The following is a 21,214-nucleotide window of genomic DNA, read 5'->3' on the forward strand; positions in this document are numbered from 1 at the left end:
TTTGAATAACTTTTCCTCTGACCAACTTCGTTTTGAACTCTTGGTAAAGACTTAACCGCGAACTACTCTGAACTGTGTGATCCTGAGCAAAGACTGTGACCCATTAACATTGGCCCAGGCCAATTGATTTGAATGCTAGTTGTAGTAGCCTTTTCTAGATTTCCCTGCCTATCACTTGTTGGTGTCATTGATTTTTGGATAATCTTGTCCTTTATCTTCTTTTAAGTTGCTGGAGTGCCATGTTGCTCACACTTCATTTTGAGCTTAACTTGTCCAGAATTGATTGGGTGTTGTGTAGTGTGTCAAGATTGTGATTTTCTGCTGCTTTATAATAGTGAACTGTTGTATAACTGATGGTGTAAATAATTGTATATCCCTTTACTTAGAAACCTTGAATCAGTGTTTGTTTGAACCATAGCAATTGCTGTCCTCTGTTTAACTTCTGATACTGCTCACTTTACCCTAGAGATAAGTCTGGCTGCTCAGCCATCGCTACCACTTTACTGTGTAGTACAGGCTTGTACCAAAGGTGAATTTGTACTTGCACTTGTAGTCTTAATTGTGTGTGGTGTTCCCAAAGGGTACTGCATATGATTCTGCCTAACAAGTGTTTTATGTGGGAAGGTGAAAAAGGGAAGTATCCACTTCATTGTGTGTAGTTGGAAAAGCATTCTTTACTACTGTGTTGACTTGCAGTTCGAGTGTTAAATTGTTGCCCATTAATATTCGTAGGTTTTTGACCAGTTTGGATGGTTTCATTCAGTTTCCCATTTTAATAGGCTTGTGGTGTTGTTTCGACTGGTCTTTGGGCGTGATCATAGTTTCTGTTTTGTCTGGATTGAGTTTAAGGCTTTTGGTGCTCATCCAGTCGTTTATTTCTGTGATGCAGTCTGTAAGGGATGGGTTTTGTTTTCCGGTAGCGTTAATTTTGTGGATGAGTTGTGTGTCATCTGCGTAGTCGTAGCAGGTGAGGGCCGTGTCTTTTGATGAGGTTGATGAGGGGGGGTCATGTAGATGTTGAATAGTAGTTTATGAAAGGGATGAGCCTTCTGGGACTCTGCAAGTTGTTGCGCAGGGTATTAACTTGAAGGGAGTTAGCCAAGTTGTTTCTGTTCTTTATGCCTTGAAGGGTTTTAGCCAAAGTAACACTCTGTTGCTGATTCCTATATCTTTGAGTCTTTTCATGAGTGTTTCTTGGTGTACTGTTTCAAAGGCTGCTGATAGATCAAATAGTATTAGTGCTGATTTGACTTTGGAGTCTGTGTTGGTTTTTGGATCATCCCATATCGATAGTAGTGCTGTTCCCACTCCTCTCATGGGTCTGAAGTCGGCTTGTGCCTTCTCTAGATTGTTTTCTGCATGTTCCAGGACTTGTTCGCATACATAGCTTTCTAGCCATTTCACTGGGTATGGGATGTTTGAGATTGGTAGGTAGTTGGTTGAATCTTCTGTGTTTCTTGATGGGTCTTAAAGGAGTGGCTTTATGGATGCCTATTTGAAGACTTGTGACACAGTTTATGTTGCTAGTGAGTTGATGAACAGGTTGATTAAATATTCTGACAGTATTTCCTGGATGAGGATGGTCTTGCATATGTCTGGTGGGCAGCAGTCTTGTGGAGAGCCGGCTCTGTTGATTTTGCACACTAGGCTGTTGAGTTTTTCTGCTGAGATTGGTGGGAAGTTGTTTAGTCTTGTAAATGGTTCCAGTATTTGCTGGAGTGGGGAGTTGTTGGTGTTTTTTGGCATGCTCTTAATGACTTTCTGGATGTTTGTGATTTTGTTTTTGAAGTAGTCTGCAAGGACATTGCATAGTTTTTGTGATTTTGTGATTTTGTTGTGGGTGTGATGTTGCATGATGTTGGGTTTCTGACCTCGTTAATGATGTTGCACATCTCTTTCTGGGTGTGGCTTGAGTTTGTGATCCGTTCATTGTAGTATGTGTGAGGGGTCAGTAATGAGAGACGGACACAAAGTTGTAGTTTTCTCAAGGTTTGCCAAATTTATTAAAAATAAAGAGGGGTGAAATAAACTGCTATCTTTCCCTATCCTAATGAGAATGTTCCTACCTAGCAAACTAAAACGAAAGCAAGATGACCTTGTGTCCAAATGTATCTGACCCTCACACTAACATATACAATCAAAGTGCAGAAGGTAAATGTATCTCTTTTCAGTTCAGTTCAACAAAAATGTGCACATTTTCAAACTTAAAATTCTCACAGTGCCATTGGCTCTTTGATGGTCTCCCTGTAGACCCTTCAGGATTCTCTGGAGGTCTCTATATAGACCGTGCTGTTGGCTCTTTGATGGTCTCCCTGTAGACCCTTCAGGATTCTCTGGAGGTCTCTATATAGACAGTGCCATTGGCTCTTTGATGGTTTCCCTGTAGACCCTTCACGATTCTCTGGGGGTCTCTCTGCAGGTCCTGTTCTGGACTTTAGGCCGGGCTTTATGACGAATGTTCTTGTTTCTCGATGTGGGGCTCTATGCAGATCTCGTCTCTCTGTGCTCTGAGCCTCTATGTAGACCTGTCTCAGGATTCTCTCTGGTTTCTCGAGAGGTATTTCTGTAAACCTGTCTTGTGATTCTCGTATTCCTCTAGAGGTATTTCTGTAAACCTGTCTCGTGTTTCTTGTATTCCTAGAGAGGTATTTCTGTAAACCTGTTGTGTGATTCTCTTATTCCTCTAGAAGTCTTTCTGTAGATCTGTCTTGTGATTTGCTTTTATGAGTCTCTTCTCCAATTTTGGAATGAGTATTCCCCTTACCTCTCATTCAGGTTCCTTTCCAGGCAGGTAATATTCTTGAGCACTCTTGCTACTGCCTTCTCATCTGTGGTATTGAGGGTTTCAATTAAGAGGGTTTGAAACCTGTTCCCTCCTCCACACCACTTCGTCCTCTTTCCAACCGGAGGTTTCTTTCTGTCTTCTGCTTTCTGGAGATAGTGTTGTCTCTCACAGTCTAGGACTGGCAACACATAGACAAAGCACTTGCTTTGGGTTCTCCAGCAAACTGGCTATCTTTGCCCAATTAGCCCCCTCCCTTTTGAGCAAGGGAGCAGAATTCACCCACCTAGATACAGTTGAGCGGATCTGGTGCTATTTTCCTCTGCACTCCCCCTTGTATCAAGGGGCTCTCACCCTAGGCGTCTGCTTCCGTCTGGTCCGAGCAACTCTGAGAACTGACTCAGCCTAATTCACATCTAGGGCTTTGTATGTAGGGTAGTAAGATGTTCAGGGATCTACCAGACTTAAAAAGGCCTGGCACCTGTCTTTTGGCACTTCTAAACTCAGAGGTTTGGGCTACGCCATCACCGCCATCTTGGAATTCTTTCCTATGTTTCCTGTGGCTATACAGCATAATGTATTCTCCAGTGCTGCAAGTGCTTCCAGGTATGAGTGTTTGCACTTTAAATGTTCCTTGTACACCTGCCTCTTTCTCCCCTATATTGGAATCTGCACCCTGCTCATCTACCTCATTATTACTATGTATCCATCTTATTCGCCAACGCCCTGAGATTGTGGCTGAATGCTGGGTTTTCAATTGCCAAAGGGTCTCTGCTCATTGGTTTCTGATGCTCTAAAACAAGTTGCTCCAAAGCTCTCTCCACTCTCTACGTCCACCCACCTTCCCTGCTCTCTCTGCCTCCACCGACCCTACCAACACTCTCTTTAACACTCTCTCTACCTCCACCCACCCTATCCCCCACTGTCTTTACCCACCCAACCTACCCCTGCTCTCTCTACCCTCACCCACCCACTCTACATTCACCCATCCTACCCCAGCTCTCACTACCCAAACCCACCCTGCCCCCAATCCCCCACCTTAACACACCCTACCCCTATTCTCTACCCCATCCTACCAACTCTCTCTACCTCAACCCATCCCTACTCCCACTCGCCAACCCTACCCCCACCCTACTGCCATTCTCTCTACCCTGTCACCCTTCCTACCCCCACTCTATTTACCCTCATCCACGGTACCCCCACCCGTTCTAACCTCCTTTGAAAATGTGCACTCTCCTCCTTGCACCCCGGTGCCCATAAATCCAAAATGCAAAGAACCACAGTACTCACCAAAACTATTGGCATTGCCAATGCGTGGAGTCCTCTCCACCTCTGGGGTGTGTGTATGTTCTTTCTGATGCAGCACATCTCAAATCTTTGCTCTTTCCATGGTGGTGTTCTCTTTGCCTGTGTAATGCAACTAGTTAGGTTGGATCAGAAATTCTTATTGCTCATAGATTAGCTCACATGCTCTTAATAATGCATTGATCAGAGTTGTACTGCTCCATTGCGTATGCACGGGTTGCCCATGTTTAGCGTATGCATGGGTTGCCCATGTTTAGCATATGCAAGGGTTGACCATGTTTAGCGTATGCATGGGTTGACCATGTTTAGCGTATGCAAGGGTTGACCATGTTTAGCGTATGCATGGGTTGACCATGTTTAGCGTATGCACGGGTTGACCATGTTTAGCGTATGCATGGGTTGACCATGTTTAGCGTATGCACGGGTTGCCCATGTTTAGCGTATGCAAGGGTTGACCATGTTTAGCGTATGCATGGGTTGACCATGTTTAGCATATGCACGGGTTGACCATGTTTAGCATATGCATGGGTTGACCATGTTTAGCATATGCAAAGGTTGCCCATGTTTAGCATATGCATGGGTTGACCATGTTTAGCGTATGCACAGGTTGACCATGTTTAGCATATGCATGGGTTGACCATGTTTAGCGTATGCACGGGTTGACCATGTTTAGCGTATGCACGGGTTGATCATGTGCACGATAGCCCTTTGGCATTTTAGGAAGCAGGGTGGCTTGCAGTGATTGGCCAGGAGATAATTGGAGGCGGCAAAGAACATGTTAGCTACCTTGTATCCCTGCTGTATGTGATTTAGGACATACCACCATGTCTGTGGGGGATGAGGCTTCCTGGGTATTTAACACAACCTCCTTTCAGTGAGTCTCAGTTTGTATAGTTTAGGGCAATGTTTCTTGACCTTCGTTTGGGTGAGTCTATGGGGCTCATGTTCTAAAAACATAACTAGGCAGCAGGGACATGTTATGTTTACACTTGAACGTAAGCGGGTCCCCGCTGGCAAACTTTGGTCATTTCGTGCACTGTGGGGTGCAAATGTAAATGGCAAAAGGCGGCATGCAAGTGTGCATTGTGAGTAAACTCTGCCTGGCACAATTGAAATTAAACCCTCCCTGACATGGCAGGGGGCGTGCACAATGGATCTCTATGGGATCTGCCTGCATTATGCTGCTGCATAAAGCAGGCGGACTCCGTGGGGGTCTCCAGCATTTGTGGTGGCATCACAATCCATGCTGGCGAGATTCTGGAGCATTTGTATGGCAGAGAGGAAGGAGGTGGACGAAAGGCAAGTTGCGTTCTGCCCCTTGGCTCGGTGTAATGATCTGTGTTTTCATTGTTGCCCGCGTTCCAGCTTCACGAGATTTGCGGTGCGTTCTTGCGGCTCGTGAAGTTGGAATGCAGGGTTTGAAAGAGTTACGGTAAGCGGAGCCGTGAGGAGGTGGGCCCGCTATAATAAAGATCCTTACTTGTACTATCAGCTTCGGTGCATCTTTTCATTGGCAATGAGATCGTGGAAGGCAACGGGCCCGCTGCACTTATATACATCATTTCCTGCTACTGAGGAGCTTGCACGGACGTGGATGAAGCTGACACGGCGGGCAGTCCGTAGACAGCTGTGTGGCTGTCTCTACACAAGCCGCTCCACCTCTCCCAGGGCGTTGTAGCGGCCGAGGGGCCCCCCGCCCAGTCCAAAAAAGCTGCTGTACTGTCTGCACAAGCCGCTCCTCCCCCCTCCCAGGGTGTCGCAGCGGCCAGCGAGGGACTTATTGCCCCGCCCAAGAGTTTGTATCTAGCACTACGGCTGATACCGTATTAACTGAGGTGAAGTGACAGCGCCACAACCTGCTACCGTATTACCTGATGTAAAGTGACACGGCAAACAATGAAGAACAGTTGACTCACGCCCAAAGCAGCCCTAGTGATGTAAACTTAGTGGCAAGGAGCAGGAATTATTAAACAATTCAATTTCTGCAGAGTCTGGGGGCAAACAACAGCGAGTGAGACTTTCTAAGTACCACTCCATCTTTATGAGAGTGGCAAGCACAGTATTTAGAGAGTGTATCAACCCTGCAGCAGAAAAAGTGTCATAAGGCCTTCTCAGGTCCCACGTAGCGAAAACTGAAGGTATTATCACCTCACAGTTGGTTTATCCACTTGTACTACTTACTCAGTCAAGGCTTACTGCATATAAGTGCACAGGGTGACCGCATTACTTTAAAAACATAAGAAGTTGGAACCCCAACTGCACTATAAAAACTGATATGGCGGCTGCGAGTATAGCCCCGCCTCCACCTTTTCTGGCTGAACCAGGTACACCGCTAATCAGATGGGACGGATGGAAGAAGCTGTTTGATACTTACCTGGTGGCCATTGGGGGAGACATATTTGCTCCAGCTAGAAAGGAAGCTGTGTTGCTACACAATTTAGGGACTAAAGGGTGCAGTGTCTTTGATGGTTTGGCAGAGCCCATCGAAATGGGTCAAGGGGAGGAAGATCCATTCTCTGTTGCAATCAGGAAATTACAATTACACTTTGAACCAAGGAAGAATATCACTTTAAAGAGACATAAGCTCTTTTCAAGGAGTCAAGAACTTCATGAGCCTGTATAAACTTTAATTGCTACGTTTCGTACTCTCAGCTACTCGTGTGATTTTGGACAGTTAGCAGATTCACTTATTCGTTACCAGTTGGTGCGCTGCACCAACAATAGTAGGGTGCAGGAAAAGTTGTTGTCAGAAGATCTGCCTCTAGAGCAAGCGATGGAAGTGGCAAGGGGCATGGAGGAGACATCTAAATACATGGCCAGCATGAAAACAGACAGGCAGGTCAATGAGGTGGCGGCAGTCAGAAACAACAAGAAGCCCAGCAGTCCTAGAAGTTTAAAGTGTTTTAAGTGTGGCAGCCATGTTGAGTAAAGCGAACACATTTTCTGTAATTGACTTATCACAAGCTTACCATCAAATTCCACTTTCAGAGGATTGTCAACATCTAACCACTTTTATCACTACCAAAGGCACATTTAGATATTGCAGAATGCCGTTTGGTGTCAAGACAGGACAGAAAACCCAAATAAAGTCTTGTAGAGGCCATTGAGAAAGCCCCATGTCCCAGAGACAAAGACCAAGTTAGGTTTTTCTTAGGGTTGGGCGAGTATTATCATAAGTTTGTGAGAGACTTTGCAAGTATCTCCACACTATTAAGGGCCTTATTAAAAAAAGGGGGTTACATTTCAGTGGTCCACACAATGCGAGGAAGCTTTTAGACTGATCAAACAAGGGATTGTTCTGGCTCCTTCGATAGGAAAATGTGATGCTAATGACAGAACAGTGTTAGTAGTTGATGCCAGCCCTTTAGGTTTGGGAGCTACATTGCTGCAGTATGACAGTAATAAATCTGAAAGGGTTATAGCATTCGCCTCTAGATCGCTCAGATGGGCTGATAAAAATAACTTGGTAATAGAGCGTGAGGCGTTGGCAATGTTCTGGGCAGTAAATCATCTCAAATATTATCTGTGGGGAAGGAGGTTTACAGTACGGTCAGACCATAAACCCGTAGTACAATTATTTAACAGTAGCAGGTGGGCTGCAGGATCCCCAAGAATAAGCAGATGGGGTCTTGGGCTCCAGTAATACAATTTTGAAGTTTGTTATTTACCAGGAAAAAAGAATCTGGTAGCGGATTGTCTATCAAGATTGCCAGTGGATCAAGATCAAACAGTTCATGTTCAAGAGTGTGAAGAGTATGTTGTTTCGAGTTAGTGGGTGTGGGCAGAGAAGAATGGGAGCAAGCTGAACTTGCAGATCAAGACTTCAGACTTATAAAGCAATGGACAGTTGAAGGGTGGCCTGATAAAGAGCTACTTGAAAAAGAAAATTGAAGTTTGGTGGGAAATACGAGACGAGTTGAGTCTACAGGGTGACAGGTTGAGGAGGGGGAGCTGTATAGTACCTCCCGAAGGAGTGAGAAGGAGTTTGTTAGAGTTGGCCAATCAAGGTCATATGGGTGAGGGAGCCACAAAGAGGAGGATGAGACATAGCTACTGGTGGCCCAGGATAGACAGAATGGCTGAAGATTTGGTGAAACAGTGTAATGCCTGTCAATTGGGTGATAAAAGCAAGGTAGTGAGGGAAGTGCCTATGATACCCAATTCGGTACCAAGTCAACTATGGCAGAAACTAGCGGTGGATATCTTGGGACTGATAGCTGGGTTAGGAGATGAGTTTAAATACATTTTTGTGCTAGTGGACTTCCATTCTAAATGGGTGGAATGGGAGTCAGTCAGAGAAGTGACGGCTGTTGAATTAGTTTTTTTTTTGGAAAAGGTATTTCTCAGGGAAGGTTGTCCGGCTGAGTTAGTTTCAGACAACGGTGTACAATTTGTCTCTCATTTTATGAAAAAGGTTTTGGGGGATTATGGTATCAAGCATGTGAGAACAGCACTTTATCACCCAAGAGCGAATGGTCTGGTTGAGAGAGTAAACAGATATAGCAAAGAGGGGAACCAGCTTGTAATGTGTAATGGTCTTCCTTGGAGGGAGGTAATGAATCACATGATGTGGAGTTATCTAACGACTCCTCACTCCACTACCAAAATATCTCCTTTTGTTTCACTCAAAGGAAGGGAGCCTGGAACCAAGCTGTGTCCTGGGTGGTTAGGTTTGGCAGGGACTGTTGCAGTGGATAGGGGTGCCATAATGAGAATGATTGAAAAAAGCCAATTGAGGAGCAAAGAGTCATTTTACAGGAGGGAGTGTGTCAAGAATAGGGAGTGGAAGGTTGGAAATTGGGTATGGTTAAGAATCCCAGGTCTACACAAAGGTGTTTGGAAAGTAAGTTCATAGGTCCCAAAAGGATTTCTGCAGTACGTGGTAGTGTTGTCATAATGGATGGAGGAGAGGTGTTGTCGCAGGGCAAGTTAGCTAGAGCAGGAAATAATGTTAGTGGAGAGCTGGAGAAAGTGTTGGGTGAGAGTGAAGGACAATCTACAAGAGAGCAAAGGGAGAGTGATTATCCTGGAAGTAGGAGTGTCAAAGAAAGCAACAAGGTGATGACAATAAGAGACTTTCATGCAAACCTAGTTGGATGAAGTACTTTGTTCAGTGAATAATTTTGCTGTTGTACATTTACAGTTTTAATGATTTTATCTGTTATTAATTTTTTTTATTTTCCTTTACTTTTCTCTACCCAGTTCTTTTAGCTGTGATGTATTTTACTTAGTGTGTGCACTTAATATTTTTAAGGCGGAAGATATGTAATGATCTGTGTTTTCATTGTTGCCCGTGTTCCAGCTTCACAAGACTTGCGGCTCGTGAAGTTGGAATGCGGGCTTTGAAAGAGTTACGGTTAGTGGAGCCGTGAAGAGGTGGGCCTGCTGTAATAAAGATCAGGGGCGTTGCTAGGGGGGGGCTAAGGGGGCTATAGCCCCTGATCTTTTGGCTCTAGCCCCGGATAGAATCTCAGGAGCTACAGCCAAAAGATTAGCTAGCCCCCAGTCCCAACAGTTCCGACATCAGCGTAGCCCCGGGTCTTTTCCAGACCTAGCAACTCCCCTGATAAAGATCCTTACTTGTACTATCAGCTTCGGTGCGTGGCGTGCGTGATTGCAAGGCTTTAAAGCTTTACTCAAAGCTTTTACGCCTTTCAATCACATTAGGCCACGTTAGGCCACGTTAGGCCACTATCGGACACGTATTTTTCAGTAGAACTCTGACTACAGTATCCATTGAAGTTTTTAGTGAAATTTGTCAGTTACGTTTTCTTTCTGTTCTTCTGGAGGTTTGGGCTAGTCACGCATACTCTACAGCCCTGTTAGGCTCTACCATGGCTCACGGACCAGCCGCACTGCAAACCCACTGGAGAGTCTGAGCTCTAGTGGCGCTGTAGGGAGGCATTCGCACTAGTCCGTCAAGTCCTGGCCCCAGATGAATTAGTGAGGGTGGGAAGTGAGCTATATCTTCTGAGCTACAGACAGAGTGACCCAGAGGTCTACGACAAGGGGGAGAAACCGTTGCATGGAGCTGTGCAGATTCACACCCTACCTGCAATAGAGGTCTGGCCAGTGGGCTCTCCACAGCAACTCTGTAATCCTCTCTGGGTTTGTCTGGAAGAGAAAAGCTCTGTGTCTTTGACTGGGCTGTCATAGGTATACTCCCTTTGCCTACATGCCATATCCCGGAAAACCAACCACACCCATGATCAACCTGGCCGGCCACCTAGAGCAGAATGATCCCCACTGCAGTGCTGTTACACACATAGATGGGGGTTATGCAACCCTCAGGCGACACCAGGCCACGCCTCCGGCCATGTCGCTGGTCCCTGATCCCACCACACTCACTTCATGTGTGTACTCACTGTGTCACGCACCTCCACCGGCCTGTTCCACCAGTTGCCTGAGCAGTTAACGCTTCGTGCAACAACATTTACATGCTGAGGAGACGGGTCAGCTGCTACTAGCCCCTGATAAATGATACTGTTTCACTGTAATGTAATGACATTTGAATTTGTTGTAACACAATATGCCAATGGATTGGATGAAGAAACAAATTGTAAAAGGAAACAGTTCTTGTATTTCCCAACATAATCGTTGGGTACAGTTGGGGCACTGGATTCTTTTGGTCTTTTCCCCTTTGCTTCTCTGATCTTTTCACTGTTTTATTCTCTGTTCTCCTCTCCCTTCCCCCTTCTCTATCCCCTCTCCCCTCTTACTCACGGCCTGTAAGAATGTTTTGTATTTTTCCCTTGTTCCCTCCCTTTGTTACGAATTTTAAGATTGAATCGGAATATTGAGTAGATCGATGGGTAGAGATTTCTTATGTATTAGTGCCCTTTGAAGAGTGTATCAAGTTAAGAGTGGGTCATGTCTGATACCTGAATGGGAAGTGTTGGGGGAGAGGTGGCAGTCTTTTGACTCAATGGCGGTCCACCGTACCATTTTGCCGTCTCTAATTGAACCTCCACCTTGCCTCCATTTTAATCTTCTAGGGCCCCCGATCGTCATCAACGTTTCTGCCGAGCGGACAGAGTTCCAAGAAGGGGATAATTTCACAGTGACGTGCCACGCGGAGGGCAACCCACCTCCAATGATCACGTGGCACCTGCCAAGCAATGAAAGCTCGTGGACCACGGACCAGGGCGCAAGAGTCACCATCATCTCTGCCCGAGTCGCACACAGCGGGACCTACCAATGCAGAGCGTGGAACCGCTATGGGAACAGCACGGCTAGCATTGACATTAAGCTCAAAGGTAAGTTGTTTCCTTAGCACCAAATCATGATGCTTCTTGGGCCATCTCAGAGTGCCTGGTGACAAAGTGTTTGCATGGGTACAGGTCATCCATATAGGTGATAGCAGGGCAAAAAACATCAGCTGCCAAAGCTATGACATGTTGGTCCCGGTGTGTCAGCAGAATAGACCATAGAGGCGGTCCTATCGTGAATTCTGAAAGAGAAGGTGATTAGGTTGGGATTTCGAAGGGGTTGGGTGTTATAGTAGAGATTTATCTAGCATGCCTTATTTGAAATGTAAGTTTCCTTCAAAGGATTCCTAGGTGTTCCCGCAGAAGACATGATTGTCCTATGCGCCAATGGGAACCCAAAAATTTTCCGGTGTTCATTACTCATGGACATCAGGTCCACCCAAGAACTACGGGTGAGTCTCGGGAGAATAGCTCAGGGACAACGTGCTCGCCTTGGAAACAATATTACATGGAGCAGCACAGGTTCAATCCCTGGGTCCGCGCTTAGAAACCTCTGGCTATTAAGAGCGTTATAAATAACCTATCATATCATATCATAGCGAGATGTCTCACAAGTTGCAGAACAGCCTTCTGCTAACCCCATGGGAGGTTCAAGCGATATCCTCCCTTAGGAAACAGCTCACACCCTGCCTGATCTAATGCTCAGTGCGGCTCACCACAGCCATCTGCAGAGGCCATTCAGATTGTAGCCTGCTCGATATATGCAGTGGGGTAGGTGATCTGCACACGGAGGGGCTTGCTTCCATTTTGGCAATCTTTGCTGCCAGACTGTCAAGATCTGACTCGACCAGAGATTTCAGGTGTGTAGGTAAAGGGTGAGGAGCAGTTTCTATGGGTACCCTGGAATATGGGGTTCTTTGTTAGAACAACTCACTATTTTGACCATGAATACATATCAATTTTTTTACTTTTTATGTTACCCCAAAATACCCCTCCCCTCAAATACCACACACTCCACCCATGGTATATACCTAACCCCAAACCGCCATCTACCTGTCCGAGGTAAAAAAAAGAATGGTGACAACGTAATCTGCTGTTTTTACTCAACGCGGTGAGTACTGGCTATGGTCCCAGAAGGTTCTCATGTGCAAAGCTCCCTGCATTCCACTGTGGGATTTATGCCTTCTGGGTCCTCCATATTGGGACACCTTCAAGATGCCGGTTAGTTGGTAGCTATTGGGTGGTGCTTAAGGGCCACCTCTAAGCAATTGCATTAGAGTACAGATAGGAGGGAGATGAGCTGTAACTTGCATGTGGTGTTTGATTACTTACCCATTCATTGACTACAATAGTCATGCTAATCCCTATGGTCATTCCTACCCACAACCCTGCCCAAATACACCTCCTGGGATCTCTTTAACCTAGTTCCGTCAAGCAGTATCATGCAACTTTGTGCTGTATAGGACCTGCCAGTGTTCATTCTAATAAAAATATCTTAACCCACTGTGCCTTCATCCACTCGAATACTAAGCAGTATGTGTGTCCTTGCATCTCTTCCTTGCACTGAATTCCTGTTAAAAGTCCAAAGTGTAAATTCCATACAAGGGAACACCAACTTACATGCAATTTTAAACCTTCACAAGGCGGAGGGGAGAAGGAGTGTTAAATCGAGCCAAACTTTGTCCTCGCCTCGTGAAAAATGTAAGCGCCAACTGAAGATATGCTTACACTCGGAATCAGTTTCTGTTGCCCAGATGAAATGTCGACTGTAATTTGGAGATCAGTAGGCATACCTCCCTTAGGCCTCCAGTGAAAATGTAGGTGTGGGAAAATGAGGAGGAACAGCTAGGTGCAGGTATGGATGAGGCAGAGGAGCGTGACCTCTGACCTCTCATTGGTTTGATATTTGCTATTCATGTTTCGATGAACTCAGAAATGCATGCGGAAGCTCTACTTTTCGCCTGTGCCTGTTTGAAAGAGGCCGAGGGAAATTACAACTCATGGCCTTTCTCGGATTTGCGTCACGTGACAAAACTGTGCACTGAACTGGCTGCAGCAAAACAAAGAGGTGATGGCTGGAAGGTTTAGAATCAATCTTAACCACTGGCATTGTTTTGGGCAACACTCTAGGCCATCGTTCTTCAACTGCCAAGCCATTACAGAAGGGGAAAAGCTTGGTCCCAGCCCAAAAGGGGCAGTCCAGCCCGAACCGCTAGGTCACATCCCTTCTGCACGGGACCACAAGCATCCCCAGACATGTTTCGGCCTTGTTGGGCCTCATCAGTGCATCAGTGAGGAGTAGCGTGGGTCTCTAGGCCCAGCAGGCACGGGACCCACGTCTGGGCATACCCGTCCCACTCGGAGTGACAATAGCAAAACGAATGAGGAGATGGCTGGAAGGTTTAGAATTCATCGTAAGCTCTGGCTGCAGGCCATGTATTTTGCTCAGTGCAAACAGCTATGGATGTTGGCTATGGGCAGCCTGCACACATCAAGGCCAAACATAGGCTGTGTGGCCTGTGCAACTGCATAGGGCACAGCAAAGGCATATGCTTACAAAACGTCCATAATCCATTGCATAAACTTTAGTTTAGGGACTTTGCTACTTAGATTCTGTACAAACCCATGTTAATAGAAAAACCTTTCCAGGTCCCTTAAAAAGCCTTATATTTATGGTCCAAAGTCTAGAAACACAGGAATGCATGAGGTATGATTAGCCAAAGAGCCATAACGCCTCTCCTCCCTTCTCATATAACATCATCAATGACATCATACAAGACATCACATATGACTTCAGTGACTTCATATGATCAATTTCATCATAGATCACAGTACTGATTGGTCCCATGAGCAGGGTCCAGCGCATATGTAATAGCCCGTGCACGGTTTCAGCTCTTTCCCCTTTTGTAATAGCTTAGCAGGTGACGAACGAGGAGTAATTCTAAACCTTCCAGCCATCACCTCTTTTGCTTTGCTATTGTCACCCGAGTGGGACGGTATGCCCAGACGTGGGTCCCGTGCCTGCTGGGCCTAGAGACCCAAGCTACTCCTCACTAATGGCGCCATGTATGCTGAAACATGTCTGAGGATGCTTGTGGTCTCGTGTAGAAGGGATGTGACAAAACAGTTCGGGATCAACTGCCGCTTTTGGCTTTTGGGGTGGGACAACGCCTGATTTGCATATGGTCTTTCCCCTTTTGCAATGGCTTGGCAGGTGAAGAATGATGGTCTGGAGGGTTGCCCAGAGCAATGCCAGAGGTTAAGATTAATTCTGAACCTTCCAGCCATCACCTCTTTTGTTTTGCATGGTACCAGATCAGCCGGGTCCCTAACTTCGGTCAGGTCAAGGCTTTCCCTTAAATCCAAGTTTAGCCAACCTGGAGCAGATTTAACTGATCAGGAACTCTTCCTTGAGGAAGAGAAGTTGGCCTTAGAGGCCCGGAAGCAGAGGGGTGCTGCTGCTCTGGAGAGACCCGCTGTCTCTGCTGCAGGTCTTCTCTTAAATATACTGTGCACAGAGGTGCTGCTTCTTGAGGGAATGTGGAACTGCCTAAAGGCTCATGCCTTGTGGGTACTTTGGTCTGGGATAGTGCGCAAGGAAAATGGTCACAACGCATGCCTTGTGGGCTGAACGCATAAGCGTGTGACTGCTGTGGGTATTGCGGCCCAGAGTAATGCATGCAGAGCAATGCCACAGATCATGATCTTAGAACAGTATCCACTTGGCATGCTGCTATGTCATTCTCTGCACAGTATCCTCGTGGCATGGCGATATGTCATTCTCTGCACAGTATCCACGTGGCATGCTGCTATGTCATTCTCTGCACAGTATCATCGTGGCATGGCGATATGTCATTCTCTGCACAGTATCCACGTGGCATGCTGCTATGTCATTCTCTGCACAGTATCCTCGTGGCATGGCGATATGTCATTCTCTGCACAGTATATACGTGGCATGCTGCTATGTCATTCTCTGCACAGTATCCACGTGGCATGGCGATATGTCATTCTCTGCACAGTATATACGTGGCATGCTGCTATGTCATTCTCTGCACAGTATCCACGTGGCATGGCGATATGTCATTCTCTGCACAGTATCCACGTGGCATGCTGCTATGTCAATCTCTGCACAGTATCCACGTGGCATGGCGATATGTCATTCTCTGCATAGTATCCACATGGCATGCTGCTATGTCATTCTCGGCACAGTATCCACGTGGCATGATGGTATGCCATTCTCACAGTATCCACATGGCATGGTGCTATGTCATTCTGTGCACAGTATCCTCGTGGCATGCTGCTATGTCATTCTCTGCACAGTATCCTCGTGGCATGGCGATATGTCATTCTCTGCACAGTATCCACGTGGCATGATGGTATGCCATTCTCTACACAGAATCCACGTTGCATGATGGAATGTCATTCTCTACACAGTATGCACATGGCATGTTGGTATGTCATTCTCTGCACAGTATCCACATGGCATGGTGATATGTCATTCTCTACACCGAATCCACGTTGCATGATGGAATGTCATTCTCTACACAGTATGCACATGGCATGGTGATATGTCATACTCTGTACAGTATCCACATGGCATGGTGATATGTCATTCTGTGCACAGAATCCACGTGGCATGATGCTATGTCATTCTCTACACAGAATCCACGTGGCATGATGCTATGTCATTCTCTGCACAGGATGCACATGGCATGCTGCTATGTCATTCTCTGCACAGTATCCACATGGCATGGTGCTATGTCATTCTCTGTACAGTATCCGCATGGCATGGTGATATGTCATTCTGTGCACAGAATCCACGTGGCATGATGCTATGTCATTCTCTACACAGAATCCACGTGGCATGATGCTATGTCATTCTTTGCACTTGATGCACATTGCATGCTGCTATGTCATTCTCTGCACAGTATGCACATGGCATGGTGATATGTCATTCTCTGTACAGTACCCGCATGGCATGGTGATATGATATTCTCTGCACAGTATCCTCGTGGCATGATGCTATGTCATTCTCTGCACAGTATGCACATGGCATGATGCTATGGCATTCTCTGCACAGTATGCACATGGCATGGTGATATGTCATTCTCTGCACAGTATCCATATGGCAAGGTGCTATGTCATTTGCTGCACAGTATCCACATGGCATGGCGATATGTCATTTGTACACAGTGTCCAAATGGCAAGGTGCTATGTCATTCTCTACACATTATCCATGTGGCATGAGTTCATTAAATCTGTGGCGGCATTAAAAATGGACGGTATTAATAATTAATATATCAGTTTAATTGTATTGTATTCACTACCTCCATAGCCATAGTGAGCCGGCATGTAATATGAAATAGCACCAAAAAAAACAATTGGCAAGACCAGAGTGTTCATGAACTGCTTGCGTAGTTCATGTTTGCACGTGTACTTCTAATCGTGCTGTCTTTCCTTGCAGATAACCCAGCACCTGGGTTCCCGGCGTGGGCTGCTGTCGTGTGCTTGTGTAGTTAATGTTTTCACGTGTACTTCTAATCGTGCTGTCTTTCCTTGCAGATAACCCAGCACCTGGGTTCCCGGCGTGGGTTGCTGTCGTGTGCTTGCGTAGTTAATGTTTTCACTTGTACTTCTAATCGTGCTGTCTTTCCTCGCAGATAACCCAGCACCTGGGTTCCCGGCGTGGGCTGCTGTCGTGTGCTTGCGTAGTTAATGTTTTCACGTGTACTTCTAATCGTGCTGTCTTTCCTTGCAGATAACCCAGCACCTAGGTTCCCGGCGTGGGCTGCTGTCGTGTGCTTGCGTAGTTAATGTTTTCACTTGTACTTCTAATCGTGCTGTCTTTCCTTGCAGATAACCCAGCACCTGGGTTCCCGGCGTGGGCTTCTGTCGTGTGCTTGCGTAGTTAATGTTTTCACGTGTACTTCTAATCGTGCTGTCTTTCCTTGCAGATAACCCAGCACCTGGGTTCCCGGCGTGGGCTGCTGTCGTGTGCTTGCGTAGTTAATGTTTTCACGTGTACTTCTAATCGTGCTGTCTTTCCTTGCAGATAACCCAGCACCTGGGTTCCCGGCGTGGGCTGCGGTCGTGTGCTTGCGTAGTTAATGTTTTCACGTGTACTTCTAATCGTGCTGTCTTTCCTTGCAGATAACCCAGCACCTGGGTTCCCGGCGTGGGCTGCGGTCGTGTGCTTGCGTAGTTAATGTTTTCACGTGTACTTCTAATCGTGCTGTCTTTCCTTGCAGATAACCCAGCACCTGGGTTCCCGGCGTGGGCTGCTGTCGTGTGCTTGCGTAGTTAATGTTTTCACTTGTACTTCTAATCGTGATGTCTTTCCTTGCAGATAACCCAGCACCTGGGTTCCCGGCGTGGGCTGCGGTCGTGATCGCCTTGGCTTGTCTGACTGCTCTGGGGACTTTCATATATTGCAAATTCTTTCGCTAAATATTAGCAAAGACAGAACAAAGATGTGACATGCGCTGAAGGTGCCAACCCAAGTCCAATATGCCAAGCAATGCCCTCGGTCTGGCACCCGGCCGCATAACTCCTAAGTGCTTTCTTTAGGGTTGTGCACCAAAGGAAACAAAACTTCAAAGTTTGGCGGTTTGATATCGAGCAATTTCTCTTCTGAAAGTTCAGAAATGTTGTGTTGGATTCAAGGTGCAAAACCTTTACTCAATTACACAAGTAGATATTCAAATATTGCCAAAATAAGCTACAATGTTCCGTAAAATCTTGGAGTATGGGCTCTGCATGTTATGCCTCTAGATGGGCCCTGGAAGTCCTTTTCTATTATCCTATTGCTTTATCCCTATGTCTTGGGGTCCACATGATGAAGGCGAAGAGAAGACCAGCAATTGCTGAGCTTGGGCATCTGGGTGGTCACTTGCAGAGCTTAGGCATCTGGGTGGTCACTTGCATAGCTTGGGCATCTGGGTGGTCACTTGCAGAGCTAGGGCATCTGGGTGGTCACTTGCCGAACTTGGGCATCTGGGTGGTCTCATGCCGAGCTTGGGCATCTGGTTGGTCACTTGCAGAGCTTGAGCATTTGGGTTGTAACATGCAGAGCTTGAGTATCTGGGTGGTCACATGCAGAGCTTGGGTATCTGGGTGGTCACATGCAGAGCTTGGGCATCTGGGTGGTCTCATGCCGAGCTTGGGCATCTGGGTGGTCACTTGCATAGCTTGGGCATCTGGGTGGTCACTTGCAGAGCTAGGGCATCTGGGTGGTCACTTGCCGAACTTGGGCATCTGGGTGGTCTCATGCCGAACTTGGGCATCTGGGTGGTCACTTGCAGAGCTTGAGCATTTGGGTTGTAACATGCAGAGCATGGGCATCTGGGTGGTCACTTGCAGGGCTTGGGCATCTGGGTGGTCACATGCAGAGCTTGGGCATCTGGGTGGTCTCATGCCCAGCTTGGGCATCTGGGTGGTCACTTGCGGAGCTTGGGCATCTGGGTGTTCACTTGCTGAGCTTGGACATCTGGGTGGTCACGCCGAGCTTGGGCATTTGGGTGTTCACTTGCCGAGCTTGGGCATCTGGGTGGTCACTTGCGGAGCTTGGGCATCTGGGTGTTCACTTGCTGAGCTTGGACATCTGGGTGGTCACGCCGAGCTTGGGCATTTGGGTGTTCACTTGCCGAGCTTGGGCATCTGGGTGGTCACTTGCAGAGCTTGGGCATCTGGGTGTTCCCTTGCCAAGCTTGGGCATCTGGGTGGTCACTTGCAGAGCGTGGGCATCTGGGTGTTCACTTGCTGAGCTTGGACATCTGGGTGGTCACGCCGAGCTTGGGCATTTGGGTGTTCACTTGCCGAGCTTGGGCATCTGGGTGGTCACTTGCATAGCTTGGGCATCTGGGTGGTCACTTGCAGAGCTAGGGCATCTGGGTGGTCACTTGCCGAACTTGGGCATCTGGGTGGTGTCATGCCGAACTTGGGCATCTGGGTGGTCACTTGCAGAGCTTGAGCATTTGGGTTGTAACATGCAGAGCATGGGCATCTGGGTGGTCACTTGCAGAGCTTGGGCAACTGGGTGGTCACATGCAGAGCTTGGGCATCTGGGTGGTCTCATGCCCAGCTTGGGCATCTGGGTGGTCACTTGCGGAGCTTGGGCATCTGGGTGTTCACTTGCTGAGCTTGGACATCTGGGTGGTCACGCCGAGCTTGGGCATTTGGGTGTTCACTTGCCGAGCTTGGGCATCTGGGTGGTCACTTGCAGAGCTTGGGCATCTGGGTGTTCCCTTGCCAAGCTTGGGCATCTGGGTGGTCACTTGCAGAGCGTGGGCATCTGGGTGGTCACTTGCAGAGCTTGGGCAGCTGGGTGGACACTTGCAGAGCTTGGGTAGGTTGGGGTTTCTTACAGAGTCAGACAGAATATATGACCTTTCTTGTGTACCTCAGATCTACTTAACAAAACATCTTATTACATATATAGCAAAACTATTTTTTATTTTAGTGTTGTCAGTTTCATTTTTTTTAATCACATGTGTACAAAATCTAATTGTCTACTGAAATCACATCTCTTAGTATCCTCTGTGGGTCAATGCACATTTACACAATCAACCTCAAGTTTCCTTTACAGATTTAATTATGTCTCCACATTTAATCTTGTCTTGACCTCCGCAAATCCTACTAGATTGTATACACATGCACACCGTGAACCTCATGTAGAACACTTGTTGCAATGCATGCATTTTTAGTACATGCAAAGCTGTCTGGTATCTGGATCTTTTCCCAGTGAGGTTCTCCTGCCTTAGGGCCTTTATCATCCAATAGTTCATGCAATAATCAAGGATCCATGGTCATCTTGGGTAGGTTCCATAAGTAGTCTTTATTCCATATTACACAAGGTCCCTTTTAAGATGGTAAGCATGAACCACTGGGTCCCATCACCAAGGCTGGGCCTCTCGAACTCACATACTCTGGAACCTTCACCACAGACATTCCTACACTCACAACCAAACATTCTCTCAGGCATTCCCTAGCACCTGCATTCACACCAAGCACAATACAACAGTTCCATCCGGGCAGTACTGTTTTAAAAAGGAACACCTCCAACGTCATTGGTACTTTGGCTAATAACTTGAAAGACTTTTGCACGTCCAATTGGTTGCATACATAATATCGAGTGACCTTGTACATTTTGGCCAAGCGGAAAGAAAACGGATCAGCAGAGTCTTCAGAATAGACCGTCCTCCAAGCCTCAACCGACTGCCCTCTATCCCCGGAAGTGTCCACTGGCGCTGGAGGGAAGTGATGGAAGATGGCGGTTCGGAAGCAAAAACGGAAATGTGAAAGCAAGATCTGATCCCACGCTACAAATAGAATTTATAGGTTTATAAAGAAATATTGATGATTAAAATGTTCTGCCATGAAAAGTGGCATCCCAATCTTAGACTGAAAAACTATTTCCTGTGTTTATTTAATTCCGATTTTGAAATTGATATCATGAAAGTTAACTGTGCAGATTTGTTTTTGGTTGTTGTACATAATTGCAAACGTCTTCACTCTTGGCGATGCTGCTGTTTGTTGCCGGAGAAGATGTTCTCGATGGGAAGTTAAGATGTCATCAATGATATCAGCAGTGTCCTTCGTTTTTAAGACGTACACTTTGCACGACTCTCTGTTGCCGTCTTCTTGAGAATGCTTTATTACTATTTTAAATTAGCGCCCCGGAATGGGTGTCGGACGGCCTGCCAATCATTCAAGGAGCTCAAAATGCAAGATTCACCTCATGGTAATTCAGGCGTTCTTGCCTCCTGAGCAGCGGGAAGCCGCCAATATCCCTGCCCAGAAAGGAACCTGTGCTCCCTTCATGACCCCTCTCATAATTTCCATCTCAACCTCTTCCTGGCTCCCTAGCACCTCCCCCTGCGACTCCCGTGTGTTCCGGCCTTACCCCGCCACAGCAATGGCC

At 46.8% G+C, this 21,214-nt stretch overlaps 1 protein-coding gene across 3 annotated transcripts in view; it reads left to right on the forward strand.

The window, feature by feature from the left end:
• LOC138447751 (intercellular adhesion molecule 4-like) overlaps positions 1-20,702 on the forward strand; it is a 190,425-nt gene extending 169,723 nt beyond the window's left edge. The window contains exons 4-5 of one of the 3 annotated variants that reach the window (XM_069604064.1): positions 11,083-11,343; positions 17,642-20,702. In XM_069604064.1, coding sequence (XP_069460165.1) covers positions 11,083-11,343; positions 17,642-17,742 — 362 coding nt within the window. In that variant the 3' untranslated portion in view covers positions 17,743-20,702. The other 2 variants (XM_069604065.1, XM_069604066.1) reach the window with 2 other exon arrangements.
• The last annotated feature ends 512 nt before the right edge of the window (positions 20,703-21,214 follow it).

The sequence above is a fragment of the Ambystoma mexicanum genome, chromosome 3q (assembly GCF_040938575.1).
Source record: "Ambystoma mexicanum isolate Mex_15411 chromosome 3q, UKY_AmexF1_1, whole genome shotgun sequence".
Lineage (NCBI taxonomy): Eukaryota > Metazoa > Chordata > Amphibia > Caudata > Ambystomatidae > Ambystoma > Ambystoma mexicanum.